At 36.2% G+C, this 16996-nt stretch overlaps 1 protein-coding gene across 1 annotated transcript in view; it reads right to left on the bottom strand.

Moving 5' to 3' along the window:
* The window catches only part of BRDT (bromodomain testis associated), a 41822-nt gene that overhangs the window by 10809 nt on the left and 14017 nt on the right, over positions 1 to 16996 (bottom strand). Inside the window, exons 12-13 of the mRNA XM_005678134.2 lie at positions 10016 to 10074; positions 6670 to 6838 (exon numbers count right to left, since the gene is read on the bottom strand). Coding sequence (XP_005678191.2) covers positions 6670 to 6838; positions 10016 to 10074 — 228 coding nt within the window. The remainder of the gene's footprint in view (positions 1 to 6669; positions 6839 to 10015; positions 10075 to 16996) is intronic.

Here is a 16996-nt window from a genome sequence, read left to right as displayed (position 1 = left end):
CACCACCAGACACATCCACAACTGAGTATCATTTCTACTTTGGCCCAGCTGCTTCATTCTTTCTGGAGCTATTGGTAATTGGCCTCTGTTCTTCCCTAGTAGCATACTGGACACATTTTGACCTGGGGGGGTTCATCTTCTGGTGTCATATCGTTTTTCCTTTTCATACTGTTTGTGGGGTTTTCAGGGCAAGAATACTGGAGTGGGTTGCCATTTCCTCCTCCAGCGGACCACAATTTGTCAGAACTCTTCACTATGACCTGTCCGTCTTGGGTGGCCCTACACGGCATGGTTCATAGCTTCATTGAGTTACACAAGCCCCTTCGCCACGACAAGGCTGTGATCCATGAAGGGGTTTACATGCCATAATAAGTGGAAGATGATCAATGTATGGCATACCTGAGTAAATAGGAAGTCTGCTCCAAGCCTATTGCTGAAAGCTGAGGATAGAGGGGATCCTACTTTAGTAAGCCTGTGCTTCAGAATCTGGCTAGAAAAGCCTGGAGTAAAGTAAAATGATAAAGGCTTAAGGATGTAACTCAGAGTACTATCAATATATACAGCAGGCAGATAAATGTAGGTATCTGTAAAGAACATTCAGAGATGTAATGATCAAGAGAACAGTGTCAAAGAAGCCAAGTATATCAAGGATCTGACTGAAAAACAACTTCATAGGAATGCCCTCTGGAACCTTAAAACACTATAAAACTCATCCTTCATCAGACATCTGTTATTCATCTGTGTTCCAGGTCTCTCAAACTGGACCCATATCCAGTCTTGGGTTATGGACTGAGCCCCAAAGCATATACAAGTTTAGTTATTAAAACTTGGCATATATTCATCTTTTGAAGACCTGCTCACTCAACCTTTGTGCTTTCTTTCAACTTTTCCTTTTTTCTATCACTTAGTTTTTCTCTATTACTTTAATAGCTTAATTTTTAGCCTTCTTCTCTGGTCTCTATTCCCCATCCCTCCAACACAATACTGGCAGATTAACTGGACTTAAGCACAGACTTTGTTCCAGAAACCTTCATTGGTTCCCCACTAACTATACCATTACAATTAAGTCCAAGGTCTCTAGAAATCAAGGTTCTTTATGACCTGCACCTAATCTATTGTCCAAAAAGTTCCTTTGGTTTTCAAGTAAAAATAGAAGACATTTTCCATTTTCACCATGAATTTTACTGAACAACATATTCACCATTTTGTGCTACTACCTTCTACCATTTTTCAGGTGAGTTCATAATTTCATCTTCCCAAAACTTTTTATCTTTTTGGAACAATGAACTGTTCCAGGTTATTTTTATAGTCTTACAGGGAATTGAAATTTTTTCCATTAAGAGAATTTTGTAAAGACCAAAATAAATGGAAGATCATGTCTTTTCTGAGGTTCCCAGGTGGCACAGTGGTAAAGAATTCCTGTCAATGCAGGAGACTCAAGAGATGAGGGTTTGATCCCTCGGTAGGGAATATCCCCCGGAGTAGGAAATGGCAACCCATTCCAGTATTCTTGCCTGGAAAATTCCATGGTCAGAGAAGCCTGGCAGTCTACAGTCCATCGTATTGCAAAGAGGCAGACATAACTGAGCACATACACACATGCACGTGTGTGCTATATGTTAATTCCAGACACTCTGTCAAGTGCTGTTTTCAGTTGGTCTAACTGGAAGCAGTACTCCTTGGAATTAATCATTTGGTTTTCTGGAAGGAGCTCAAAATAGAGGATGCCCTTCCAATCCCACCACATATACAACATCACCTTCTCTGGATGAAGACTGGTCTTTGGTATGGTGGGGAGACCACCTGCAATGCAGGAGACCAGGTTAATCCCAGTGCTGGTTCCATCCCTAGGTCAGGAAGATCCTCTCAAGAAGGAAATGGCAACCCACTCCAGTAGCCCCGCCTGGAAAATCCCATGGAAAGAGGAGCCTGGTGGGCTACAGTCCATGCAGATGCAAAAGAGTCAGACACAGCTTGGTGACTAAACAACAACAAATACAGAAATATTCATCTTTCAAGGCAGGTAATTTCCGCCTTCTTCACCTCCTTAAATTTTACTTTCATTTCTTTTAGGGCAAAATATTTTTACTTTATACCAAAGATGAGCACAATAAAGGACAGAAATGGTATGGACCTAACAGAAGCAGAAGATATTAAGGAAAGGTGGCAAAAATACACAGAATATACAAAAAAGATCTTCATGACTCAGATAACCATGATGGTGTGATCACTCACCTAGATCCAGACATCGTGGAATGCAAAGTCAAATAGGCCTTAGGAAGCATCACTACAAACAAAGCTAGTGGAGGTGGAATGGAATTCCAGTGGAGCTATTTAAGATCCTAAAAGATGATGCTCTGAAACTGCTGCACTCAACATGCCAGCAAATACAGCAGTGGCAACAGGAACAGAAAAGGTCAGTTTTCATTCCAATCCCAAAGAAAGGCAATGCCAAAGAATGTTCACATTACTGCACAATTGCCCTTATCTCACACTCCAGCAAAGTAATGGTCAAAATTCTCCAAGCCAGGCTTCAACAGTACGTGAACTGAGAACTTCCAGATGTTCAAGCTAGATTTAGAAAAGGCAGAAGGAACTAGAGATCAAACTGCCAACATCTGCTGAAACATCAAAAAAGCTAGAGAGTTCCAGAAAAACATCTACTTTTGCTTTACTGACTATGCCAAAGCCTTTGACTGTGTGGATCACAACAAACTGGAAAATTCCAGACCACATGACCTGCCTCCTGAGAAATCTGTATGCAGGTCAAGAGGGAACAGTTAGAACTGGACATGGAACAACAGACTGGTTCCAAATTGGGGAAGGAGTACGTCACGACTGTATGTTGTCACCCTGCTTATTTAACTTATATGCAGAGTACATCATGTGAAATGCCAGGCTGGATGAAGTACAAGCTGGAATCAAGATTGCTGGGAGAAATATCGATAACCTCAGATATGCAGATGATACCACCCTTATGGCAGAAAATGAAGAAGAACTAAAGAGCCTCTTGATGAAGTGAGAGAGGAGAGTGAAAAAGTTGACTTAAAGCTCAACATTCAGAAAATGAAGATCATGGCATCTGGTCCCATCACTTCATGGCAAATAGATGAGGAAACAATGGAAACAGTGACAGACTTTCTTTTCCTGGGCTCCAAAATCACTGTAGATGGTGACTGTAGCCATGAAAGTAAAATACACTTGCTCCTTGGAAGAAAAGCTATGACCAACCTAGACAGCATATTAAAAAGCAGAGATATTCCTTTGCCAACAAAGTAAAAGCTATGGTTTTACTAGTTTTTATGGTTTTACATCTAGTCAAAGCTATGGTTTTTCCAGAAGTCACATATGGATGTGAGAGTTGGACTATAAAGAAAGCTGAGCACTGAAGAATTGATGCTTTTGAACTGTGGTGTTGGAGAAGACTCTTGAGAGTCCCTTGGACAGCAAAGAGATCCAACTAGTCCATCCTAAAGGAAATCAGTCCTGGGTGTTCATTGGAAAGACTGATGCTGAAGCTGAAACTCCAATACTTTGGCCACCTGATGCAAAGAACCGACTCACTTGAAAAGACCCTGATGCTGGGAAAGATTGAAGGTGGGAGGAGAAGGGGACAACAGAGGATGAGATGGTTGGATGGCATCACAGACTTGATGGACATGAGTTTGAGTAGGCTCCGGGAGTTGGTGATGGACAGGGAAGCCTGTCGTGCTGCAATCCATGGGGTTGCAAAGAGTTGGACACGACTGAGCCACGGAACTAAACAATCACAAAAAAGCAGAAATTGAAGAAAATACTAGAAACTGATCCAAATGAAGACTTAGTCAAAGCCTGACATTTTATAGATAGGATGTTAAAATAGGAACAAAATATAAATGTTAAATATAAATGTATACCCACACACCCACAGCCACATATATATATATATTTGGCTGCACCAAGTCTTAGTTGTAGCATGTGGGATCTAGTTCCCCGACCAGCGATTGAACCCAGGTCCCTGCATTGGGAGCATGGCGTCTTAGCCACAGGACGACCAGGGAAGTCTCCAAAGACCATTTAGACTGCATTCTTTCCATTATTTTTCAGTGTCTGTTCTTCTTCAAAGCTATCCCCACCATTCTCTATGAATTTGCTATAATGAAAACAACCTTTCCCTATCCCTCTGACATTCAGACATATTCAAATCTCTCACATTCAAAATTCAAAACAAAGCAATCTCTCTTCTAGTCTTACAAAAACAAAATACCTATCTTCCTGTTTAAAGCCACAGCCATCTTCCCATTCTCTTCACCAACAAACTTCCTAGTAGACTGGTTTACATTCAGATTCCGTTACTTCTCAATTTACAAGAATCTGCCTCTGCCCAATCACAATGGCCACAAAAGAAGCTTTTGTAAAAGCAAAAAAAAAAGCAAACGCAAAAACAAAAAACCCAGCATATCACATTGCCAATTATAACCTTCTCTCCTCATTCCTCACAGTACTTTAATGCTTTGTACAAGGACGTGATAACTGTGATGATTTCCTCCTAAAATGTATCTGCTGGGTTTCTATTATACCATTTTCCCTTTTCCTCTAGGTTGTGATTACGTCTTGTTTTAACTTATTCATTTTTTCTACTTTTACTGAGGGAGTCTGGTTACCTAGAATTTGTTACTGATCTTTCTCTTCCTGCTCTGCATCTTTTCCTTCATTCTTATGGCTTCAAACAGCTTCCATATATTCTTAAATGTAGTTCTTGTTACATCCTGTTAGTTCCAGAAAACTATTTCTAATTATATATTTCCAATTAGATATTCTGCAATATCTTAAATGTGATAGCGCTAGTGTTGAAGAACTTGCCTGCCAATGCAGGAGACTTAAATTTAAGTGGGTTTGATCCCTGGGTGGGGAAGATCCCCTGGAGTGTTGAGGACACGGCAACCCACTCCAGTATTCTTTCCTGGAGAATCCCATGGACTAAGGAGCCTGGTGGGCTACAGTCTATTGGGTCACAAAGAGTCAGACATGACTGAGGCGACTCAGCACACAAACATGTCCAAAATGAAAAATCCCTTTTATTTTCAAGCCAGCTATTGGATAATACTCTGGGTAAGACACTGATTCTAATAAAGCTTAGTAATTCTGCCACAGAAATATCTAATTTAGCCACATCCTTTTTGTACTTACTGCCTTAGTTTTGGTCATCATAGTTTCTTTCCTAGACTACAGCACTCAGCTTCTTTACTTGGTCCCAACTATATCAGAGCATCTTCATCTTAGTTCTTCCCCTATATAGCAAGCAGCAATCTCTTCCTAATGTAAAATTTGATTTTGTCAAGCTCTTGTTTGAACCTGCTCATTGTGTGCAAAATAAAAGATCCAAATGTAGCAATGGTATTTAAGACAATATATGACTTAGAACAACTACATCTTCAGTTACTCTCCTGAAGACCTTAAAAATATTTTTTCTAAAAAGAATGGATATAAATATTTCATATTTTGGATCTTTATTTATTCTTCTTCCTGGGATACATCCCAGTGTTGCCTCTGATATTTTCTCCCTTATCTCCACTCCTCCAGTCAAGAGTTGTAACTCAAGTTAAATACAAAATGGAATATTCTAACACAGAATAGTAGGGAGCTTTTACTGGAAGCAATAAAGGAGGATCATCGTGTTCCTCCTAATCTGTGCTTCAGTAAAACATCTTAGAAATTTCTTCTGTTTTGGAGAAACTTCTGCCCTTGGAAGGTCAAATGGAAACCAGAGAGCAGTCTAGACAGAAGGAGACCTGGACATGGTATGTTCACATCTGCTCCTAGTCTAGGCCTTGTGTTGTGTCAAGGTTCAGGCACCCCATTAGGTGGGCTTACCACTCAGAGAAGCATCTCCCTGTGTCATACATCCCCGGGAGAACCATGGTGAGAAAGGTGATACCTTCACTTCTGACAAGATGTAACAAATGAGACATTTATAAAGTCAAATGAATCTAACTATAAAAATTTCCAGTTTTGCAAGATGTTTTTGGTAAATGGGAACTACCACTAGGCAAGTATTTCTAGCTCAAGTTTCTTTAACTGTAAACTGTTTTTAATGTTTCTAAGTAGTTCTCTACCTCTAGAGTCTCTAACAATCTTTTCCCCATTCTAGTCTACTTTTCCAACCCACAAAAACATCATGGAAATTAGAGCAACATTTCACAAGTCTGCTCAGAGCTTGCTATGTCCGACTCTTTACGACCCCGTGGTCTGTAGCCTACCAGGCTCCTCCATCCATGGGATTCTCCAGGCAAGAATACTGGAGTGGGTTGCCATTTCCTTCTCCAGGGGACCTTCCCAACCCGGGGATCGTACCCGGTCTCCCGCATTGGAGGCAGACGCTTTAACCTCTGAGCCACCAGGGAAGCCCATGAACTACAGCAGTGACAGGTTTTTGTGTATGGTCCATATGCCAGTGTATACACTCTGTATGAAAGTAAGTTGTGTGTGAACTATACATACAATTTTCTTTCATTCAAATGTAATGAATACTTTTGGGCATAAAGGAATATGCTTCAGGGATTATTTCTACCCTGGAATTTACTAGTTATGATTTTCAGTATTTCAGATACATAATATTTAGGATGACCTTGGCATTTTCATTTAGAAGTCAACTGTTCAATCACAGCTATTTACTCATTAATTTCTTACCTAAAAGAGGCAGAATTTGTAAAGGTGAGATGTTTTCCACACTCTGTGAATGTTCTGGTTCTTGATGATTAAATACTAATTGGTGGTGGTTTGGTGGTGTTCCATTTGGACATGCAGTCTGATGAACCAGGCTAGTTACCCCAGGGGTTATATCTTGCACAGATTTTACCTGTTAAGACAGAGTTAAACAAATCTTTCAGAGCTTTAATCACAGAATAAGTATGACAAAATAAAAATACAAGAGAACAGAATATAACAACACTGTCTTTGAATATGTTATTAAAGTCACAAATTCATAAGGTATAATTATTGCTATCTTACAAATGAGAAAAGGTTTAGAAAGATTAAACAACTTGGCCATTATATAGCTTTTAAGTAGAGTCAGTCATCAAAGTCTATGGTCTTAAGTTACTAGCATACACAGACTTAACACATATGTTATTAAACAGTGCTGTCTATTTTCAAATGCTTTCCTGTGACTTACTGAAAATAAAAACTGAGCTTTTATACCAAATCTAGAGACTAATCCACTTTCTTTACCTCCTTTTCCTTAGTGAATTAGAGATATAAATGGAGGGTGTGTTTATTAAAAAAAAAAATCACATGGTGGTTGACCCACAGATTATCAACAAATTCTGATTGAGTATTCTGTTAACTATTCATTGGGCTTCCCTTTTGGCTCAGCTGGTAAAGAATCCGCCTGCAATGCAGGAGACCTGGGTTCAATCCCTGGGTTCGGAAAATCCCCTGGAAAAGGGAAAGGCTACCACTCCAGTATTCTGGCCTGGAGAATTCCATGGACTGTATAGTTGCAAACAGTTGCACAGGACTGAGCCACTTTCACTTCACTAACTACTTATTAAGAAAAACTGTATTATAATAAATATTTATTTAATACTTGGGTGAGCCTTTTATATAGTTAATTCTCACAATAATCCTATGAAAAGAAAGAAGGTGAAAGTGAAACCAGGGTCTCCTGCATTGCAAGTGGATTCTTTACCAGCTGAGCTACTAGGAATGCCCATAATCCTATGTTAGTTGCTGTGGTCTCCAACTCTGCAACCCCACGGACCGTAGCCCACCTGTTTCCTCTGTCCACGGGATTCTCCAGGCAAGAAAAATGGAGTGGACTGCCACTTCCTTCTCCAATAATCCTATGAGTTTGATATAGTTATTATCCCCACTTATAGTTCACAGAGGGCTTGCCTGGTGGCTCAGATGGTAAAGAATCTGCCTGCAATGCAGGAGATCTGAGTTTGATTCCTGGGTTGGGAAGATCTCCTAGAAAAGGGAAGGGCTACTCACTCCAGTATTCTTGCCTGGAGAATTCCATGGACAGAGGAGCCTAGTGGACTACAGTCCATGGGGTCACAAAGAGTCAGACATGACTGAGTGACTTTCATTTTCATAGTTGACAACAGGACTTAGATGTAACTTAAATTTTCATATTTATTCAGTGGCAAGATAAGTTACAGTGCCCAAGCCCAGGTACCTTATCTGCTAAACTACAGACCCCTCCACTGAATAAAAGGGTTAGGATTATTATCAGTTGATAAGGCATAATCGAAGTGTATGAATACTTAGGCTAGCCTGAATAAAATTAAGGCCATAGGAATGTTTATCTCAACAATAATAGAGACCCAAGCCCAAAGTTTTAAAGTCAAATGCTGAGATTTAAATCAGCAAAACATTACTTTCTGAAACATTTAAGTATGTACATTTATTCATTATTCTATAAATATACTTTCTTCTTATGTCTTGAATGAGCATTAAATTCTTCAGTGAGTGACACTGAGAAAAACTTGGTCACAAACAGATCATAAAGATAGGATTCTATGTGCTATATTGAGAATTATTCCAAAGTTTGTTTATAACTTGACATAATTTTCTGTTTCCACTAATACCTATGGCAAGACAGATCATCTGGATCTTCTTCCTACTCAAAAACCTTTGAGAGTTAATGCTTACCTAGCAAATTAAATATTAACACTTTATCTAGGTGTACAAAGCCCCCCCATTACATCTCCAAAGACAACTAATCCCATACAAACACCATCTGCTACCATATTTCCCTGAACACACCTATGCTTTTTGACTCGCTTCATGCTACTACCTGTTTAAAAAAGTCCCTAATCAGTATGTCAATATACCTAACCATTTCTTCCCTTTCTCTGTAATTTAAAACCCATTTTAACCATTTCCTCCTTCATGTAGTGTGTGTGTGTATATATAGATATATATTCCTCCTTCATTTTCTCAATAAATTATGAATATAGATGATTACAGCACTTAGCCATCCAATCTCTTTAACTGTGTGATTATCTCTCTTCTTAAGAGGTCCTTCAAGATAGTATTATATTGTGTTCCCCTTGGAGTTAGATGTTCTTACATAAGCTTATGATCTAATAAAAGGGGTATTTGTGCTAGTTGCTCAGTTGGGTCTGACTCTTTTCAACCCCATGGACGGTAGCCTACCAGGCTCATCTTTCTATGGAATGCTCCGGCAATAATACTGGAGTGGGTAGCCATTCCCCTCTCCAGAGGACCTTTCTAACCCAGGGATTGAACCCCAGTCTCCTGCATTGCAGGTGGATTCTTTACTGTCTGAGTTACCAGGAGCCCTTAATAAAAGGTGTGTGTTAGTCACTCAGTTGTATCCAACTCTTTGAGACCCCCACGGACTGTAGCCTGCCATGTGCCTCTGTCTATGGGATTCTCCAGGCAAGAATACTGGAGTGGATTGCCATTCTCTTCTCCAGGGGAATAATAAAAGGTATATACCTATAATTCTGTATTTGAAATGGGTACAAAGGATTAAAAGTTCTATGAGGATGACAACTAGAATTAGTAGTAAAAGATAAAATTACTTTTACCATTTTCAAAGCAAAGCATGGCAACTACAAATCAAACATAGATGTGCTAAAATCAATAAATGGTAATTATAAGCTTTAGAAACTCTGACTACCACCGCCCTACTACTTTTGGGGGAGAAATTCCACTTTACTGTGCACACCTTACTGCATGCATATGGGAACACCAAGACTTCCTGTATTTAGAGCCTTAAGACTTAGCCAAAACTATGACTTGTTCTACTTACAGTTTGACTTAAAAAAAAAAAAATCTATTAGAAAAATGCAGCCAAATCATTTCACTATTCAATCTTTTTTTATGAAGAAATCTATGAACATCTAAGTGAAAAAATGGGTGACAACACAAAAAAATAAGAAAAAATCTTTTTAAAAAATGAGTGACAACTCTTCATTTAAATAAAATCAAACAATTATAACCATTTAGTTATAACCCATATAATCTTAAAATTCTAAGGTAAAATGAAGAATTAACTTACCTGTAATCTCTCTTTAGGAGAATCATTCTGTTTGACTCCAGTAAATTTAGGAAACATTTCTGCAAATGTATATAAAAATATTTTAATACTTGCCAACTTAAAAATCATTTAAATTGTAGGTCTTGCATATTAGAAATAAAGTGATTTTAAGAAAATGGTCAACTTCTTAAATCAAGAAATTCTTACACTTACCAGGTTTCTGCCCTCTTGGAATCAGTCAAAATTTCTAAAGAGATACTTGCTTTGAAAAGGGATACTTTCTTTTCTACCTAATGGAATAAATATCTCCTCACAAATTTCAACTTGGATTATTAGGCAAAAAGAATGATGTGTTACTTTAGAGTAAACCGCTTGAATAAGTGAAAGTTTAAAAAGAAACAAGTTACAGCAGAGATAAGGGTTTAAACAAGCAGTAGCATTTATACTAAAACCACCTTTTACCAAATAGCCATTAAGAGGCTTAATTAAGAATTTACTATAAGAGAAAGGAATGTATCTGAGAGGATACAGTCTTATTAAAAGTGAAGCTATTTGATTAGGCATGATAAAAGTCTGCTCTGCTTGCTAAGCATTATAAGAAAGATCCCATCTAATTAATACTCTATTTACTTCTGAGCTATTTGACAGCCTCAACTACACAGCAACAAATGGGTTTGATAGTACCTCCTTTACCTTTAGAAATACCTTTACAGGTGACACTGGCAGTAGAGTAGATATTAAGAGAGATCTCTCTGACATGGTGTTCATAGGTTCCTCTTTCTTGATCCTACAATTCACTCTGGCGCTATCCTCCCCAATCACAAGCCTAAGTCATGTAGTAAAGCACCAAACTGGTAGTTAATGCCTTGATCCATCTCTCCAAGATAGCTTTCATGAGCCACCTCAGCATCATCTGCTTCAGGCTTCAGAGCACCAAAGCTGGTCAACACCAAATCTTATTCAAGCTTAACATTCTAATTTTAATAGTTACCTTCTGCTTCCTGAAATGCCATCAGTTTCCACTGGATGTGTTACTGTTCTTTCCTAAAATGTTTGATGCTGGACATTGTTAAAATTGCTAAATGCTAAAGGACGTGCTTTAATTTAAAAATTTTAAGTATTTAAAATGACATGAACCATCTTAATGTCACTCCACTAAATATTATTTTAAGTGTTAGGGGTTAGGTGGAAAGGGAAGGCAAGAAGACAGACTGCAAAGACTGAGGGTATAGATTCAGGTAGCTTTCACATTTAGGAGAGAAATTATGATTTCAGCTTTGAACAAAATAACAAAAACAAAAAATAGACTTCATTAATATGATCATATACATACATCCATATATCTATCTTAATTATCCAAATATGCACCTAAACAAATTATTCAATGATATAAACTCTTACCTATAATAAAAATACATTAGTGTTGTGATGAAAAATTTAAGGGCATTATCTTAGTTTTCTGATATAAAACTAAAGCTCACAACTATTAAAAAACTATCACCTCAAAATCTAAAAACATGAGCAAAAGGCATCAAAGAATTTTAATTAAAAAAAAAAAAACCCAACACCAAGTATAGGATGCCTCAAACAAGTCTTACAGACTATAGATACATGAATAATGATAGCCTAAAACTCAGTATTTTGCTTCTCCTTCTATTCTTACATAGTTGACTTTCTAGAAACAAAAGGGCATATTTCTGTTTGTTTATAAGTTCCTGGCCTTTGGAATTAAAAGGCAAATATATATATTTTCACTATCAAGCTTAAGACCACATTTCAATAAATGAAGAAGCCCTGTCAGGTCTTAATAAAACCAAGCACTGCAGTGACAACATATCCGTTTGTCAACTAACTTCTCCAGGGAACTGTGATAACATGTATACCTACCTTATAAGGATCCAATTGGATAACATATGTTAACTACTGAACAAATGAATATTTTGCACAGTATATAATGTGTGCTATTTTCATATTTCCCTAAAAACTTCAATATAAAACTGATTGAAAGTTTTCACTTCCAACTAAACAAATTTTAATCACAGAATCAAAAAGAGAGATCTGGAGTTAACTATTTGATTGAAGGAGTTGTTAATAATATCCATCATCTATCAAAGCACTGAGATCAATGCTCCAGAGATACCAAATATTATCAGCAAGCCAATACTGACTTAAAAACTTGATAAACTGAAAATGAATATAATACCATACATAATATAAAACCAGAATGTAATACCATTATAGCAGAAAAAAACTACTGAAGATTTTTAAATTAGAAAAACAAATCACACTTCTGTTATAAAGGACTGGGTACAGAAAAGTGATTGGAGGTCATTTCCTTATTTTATTGGAAAGAAAGCATATCCAGAGATGTTAAATAATCTACCCAAGTTTATCATCTAATGTTCTACAAATAAAAATCAAGCACTTTGAACAAAAAAATTTTGCCCCTTTCAAAGAATGTTTTGAGCATTTTCATCTAAGTGTGTGGTACTTATTTTAATATAGAACAAACTGATTATAAGCTATCTCTTCCTTTTACCAAAGTCATTTTAACTAGAGTTAGAAAGTGGAAACAAACAAAACCACCTAGATTGATGGTTCTCAAACATGGCAGCACTTTATAGTCACATGGATCCTTTGACACTGTATTTATCTGGTCCCACTCTCCAGTTCATATCTGGACACTGTTTTTAAAGTTTTACAGGTGATTTCTAATGTACTGCTGCCAAGGTTGAAAAACATTATTCTATACAGCCTGTTTATTCAGTAAGACCCAGTTTTTAAAATGCACATGACAATTTGTCCTATTTCTAAGACTCCTGGCTCAAGTACAGACCTCAATATGTACAAGTTTTTAAGCAAGTCTGGGTCCCTGAATTTATCCTTCTGGGGCTTTAAAAACACTTTAATTGATAAGAAATTAATGAAAGCTTAAAATACTTAAATGATGAATACTAATCATTTCTCTTAAACTTTCTAGCTTGAATGGTGAAAAATTACTCCAAACTGTCATTTCATGGCTTCCCTGAAGCTCAGTTGGTAATGAATCTGCCTGCAATGCAGGTGATCCTGGTTTGATTCCTGGGTCAGGAAGATCCACTGGAGAAAGGGATAGCTACCCACTTCAGTATTCCCTTGTGGCTCAGCTCGTAAAGAATCCATCATTTCATACTTCCTATATTTACTAAACCATCCTCCCCCTTAAAAGGTAAACTAAAATCTAAACTTTAATCAAGTTTTTCCTTTCTTCCTTGCATGAAAAAAAAAACTGCATCATTGTCACTCCTACAGAAGACCTGGCTTATATAGCTAAAATGAGAAATGATTCTTTTATTCCTACTTTTAAGTCAGTGTAACTAAGAAAGTTCAAAAAAAAAAAAGGAACAACTGTTACTTAAGGAATTTCATAAATTTCACTTTCAGAACATTACACTAAAGCCAATAAAAGCAAAAATTCCAAAATATGAAGTGACAGATTCATTTTGTCTTAATCAGGTAAAGAACTGTTGCCATAACCATTCAATTTCTTTGTATATAACTGTTTTGACAATTGAAATGGTAATCATTCCTGAAAAGTATTGTATTCCACGCTAGTCAGGTATTTGAGCTAACATCTGGACAGTTCCTGAAGCTATTTCCTACAAAGTTAGAATAAAAAAAGCAGTATTATCTATGAGCTGCTCCATCTGATGGTTTCTCAGTATTATTAAATCTGTTAATACTCCTCATTGTATCACTCAAGATAGCCAATCTTTGTTGAATATTAAAAAAACTCAATTGCTTGTGTGTACATTCTAGTACAGCCTAGTTAACACAGGATATATGCATCTGGAATTCATTTATATTGTCAAGCCTATTTGTATCTTTTGATCTGCCATTTGATGATATTTTGGGTAATGAAAAATAGAAAAGTTTTATATTATGCCAATGTTTAATCACTGGCATAAATATAAATAGGATAGGATTTTATTAATTTTTTTGGCCATGCCTCATGGCTGTGGGATCTTGTTCCTTGATCAGGGATAGAACCCAGGCCCTTGGCAGTGAAAAGTGCAGAGGCCTAACCACTGAACTGCCAGGGAATTCCCCGTCATTGTTCTTGACTTATCAGCACATGATAATTTGCATATGCCAATGTAACTCAAGAAGATAATTTAAATGGCAATATTGTCACACTGAAATTTGCAATTAAGTACTGCTTCCAGCCAACAGATTTCTTGCTTACGTTTTTCAAAGATACGGAATTTCATGACAGCTCTTAGAACTGATTTAATATCTCATTTGAAATAATAAAGAATTATTAAATCTTTCCTTGTAACTTACTCCTCTTCCATTTAATTAATCCAATTTAATTAGCCCAAGGAGAATTAGTCCATTTTTTCAAACATGCATAAAATAAGATTTAAGATTACATAGAACATAACACGGAGAAAGCAATGGCACCCCACTCCAGTGTTCTTGCCTGGAGAATCCCAGAGATTGGGGAGCCTGGTGGGCTGCCATCTATGGGGTCGCAGAGTCGGACACGACTGAAGTGACTTAGCAGCAGCAGCAGAACGTAACAATTTAATGTGGAATAAACAGCTCTACCACTATCTATAACATATAAATGTTTTTCAGATGTCACCGTTAAAACATTTTAATATACCTAGAACAGAATAATACAGCAGTAAAGAAAGCAACTAATAATACAAGAAAGCTATAAGGAGAACTTTAAGTCAATACTGTTAAGCAATTTAGAAATTAGAGATCTAATTTAGAGATCTATTAATTTAGAAATCTGTCCTTGATAACAAATTGATTGTGACTTGGTTAAGAAAACTGCATATGGTCTGAAGTTGCTATAAAAATCCAGAAAGACAAGTATTAAAAAATAGATTAAGAAAAATTACTGGAGATCAATATTCTTCTATCAGAGAAGAAATTATCCCATCCAAGTACTAACCAGGCTCGACCCTGGTTAGCTTCCAAGATCAGATGAGATCAGGTGCATTCAGGGTGGTATGGCCGTAGACCAGAGAAGAATTTCTCACAAAAGCTTTCAGAAAAGATGCCACTACTAAAATTTTGAAGAAATGAAATTATATGCATATGGCCTATTTTGAATAATCCAAACTCTTATTTAACCCAAGTTCTGATAATTGAGATACTCCTTTTTAAAGTCTCAGCTCTTGACAAATCACAATAAATTTTAAAGTTACAAAGTCTTACTTATATTTTCAGTTAACTTTTACTAATATACCCAATTTTCACAAATTATTTTTTTTCTAGATCTCCATTTCCCCTCACCGTGAAACTTAAGACTTGGGGTTTGTCCATCTGTTTCTTGATAACATCATGTGCATAATTTAAGAATGACAGATGCTTTGCTTATTTTTATAATAGGTATAGCTAATGATATAGCCTGAATTAATTATTTTTCACAATTTGCAGTGCTTTTACTTAGTTTTTGTTGTTCTCAGGAAAGTTAAAAGAAAATGTTAACCTATACACTAGAAATCAAGAGTCTTACAGTATTTTTAAGGGTACAACTGAAGTTAAAAGGAGAAAAGGTCCTATTGCTTCATTTACTATTTTATTAAGCAAAGTTAATTACTGCATAAGTTAAGCACTGCATTTGCAACTTATATATGTTTTTCCAATGAAGTACATAGTTGGTTTATAAAACAATGAAAATTTCAAACATAAACAAAAACTCTTATTATCCTATCATTTTAGAAGACAAACTGACCTTAGTGTCATAAATCTATACACTCTCCATACAGTAGACTGAAATGTAAAAATTTGCTTCTTTGATTTTAACAGGTGTTTTTAAAAACACTTCGTTATTTGAAAAAGATGACATCAAACAAGAATGTCAGTCATAAAATAAAAATTCAATAGTGCTTTAAAATTAGAATTCTGAGGCTGAGTTATCCTGTTTGAAAGTTAGGAAAACACATAATATACTATTTTAAGAACACAGTAGATGACATTCTTTCCTTCAAGCAACATATTGTAAGATTCTATTAGAAACTGATAATTCAAATTAAAGTACTTCACTGAAGCACTCTGAAGTACTTGTCTGCTAATACTCAAGTCTTTGTTGATCAGTAGTCAATATAAAATTAGATAATTTAATAAGAGTTTTATCCTATAAATAAAAGACAAAGTGCTCTAACTTCTTAGGCAATAAATGCTTTATTAGATGAAATTACAAATGCTAGTCACAATTTAAAATACTTTTAAAGAGTTTTCCAGCATGTTTTGCTTAAAAGTCAACTACAAGGAAATAATGTATACGGAGTCCTAAATTATTAAAAAATTTTCTAGGATGACAAATTTCAATAAAAGTAAAAATTCTGTTTATTCTAACAAAAATGTTTACCACTATATACTTGATAAATCTTAAACAACATGAGGCCATCAGCACTACAAACTAAAAAGAACCAGAAGTGAAACAATGTACTGCAAGGCAGCAGACTCTTAATACCAGACCAAAATAAGAAGGATATTCTTACAAATGCTAAGAATTCCTGATGTGACAACATTTTGTGTGGGATGTTTTAAAAAGAATTGAATCTCATGACAAACGAGAAATGTCTTATTTAACATAAAGCAAAATTTGAGGCCTGTAAGTGTCCTATATTTGAATATGCCTTTTGGTGAACAATGCTGGAATGCCTCTGCCAAGACCATATCCTGAGGGCAACAATTACCTGTCAACTACATAACTGTCAATGAAAGAGTACAAACAAAACATGAATTAAGCTTGAGTTAAGCTTGGTATAGTTGATGATAAACTCTATAAGGTAATATCATACTTTAGCATAACTGAGAATCTGAAGTTAAGGTATATTTTTCTACAAATAGAAGATAACCTACAGTGAAGAAAACACTGAAGTGAAAAAAAATCTGCTTTACACCACTTCTAGGATGACTGGTTTCTTAATTCAAAATGATTATCCAATTCAGAATGTATTGTCACAACACTGCACACTTTGCAACATTAGAGTGATCTGA

The sequence above is a fragment of the Capra hircus genome, chromosome 3 (assembly GCF_001704415.2).
Source record: "Capra hircus breed San Clemente chromosome 3, ASM170441v1, whole genome shotgun sequence".
NCBI lineage: Eukaryota > Metazoa > Chordata > Mammalia > Artiodactyla > Bovidae > Capra > Capra hircus.
Note: the sequence above shows the minus strand (reverse complement) of the source record. Positions and strands in the feature narration are given on the sequence as shown.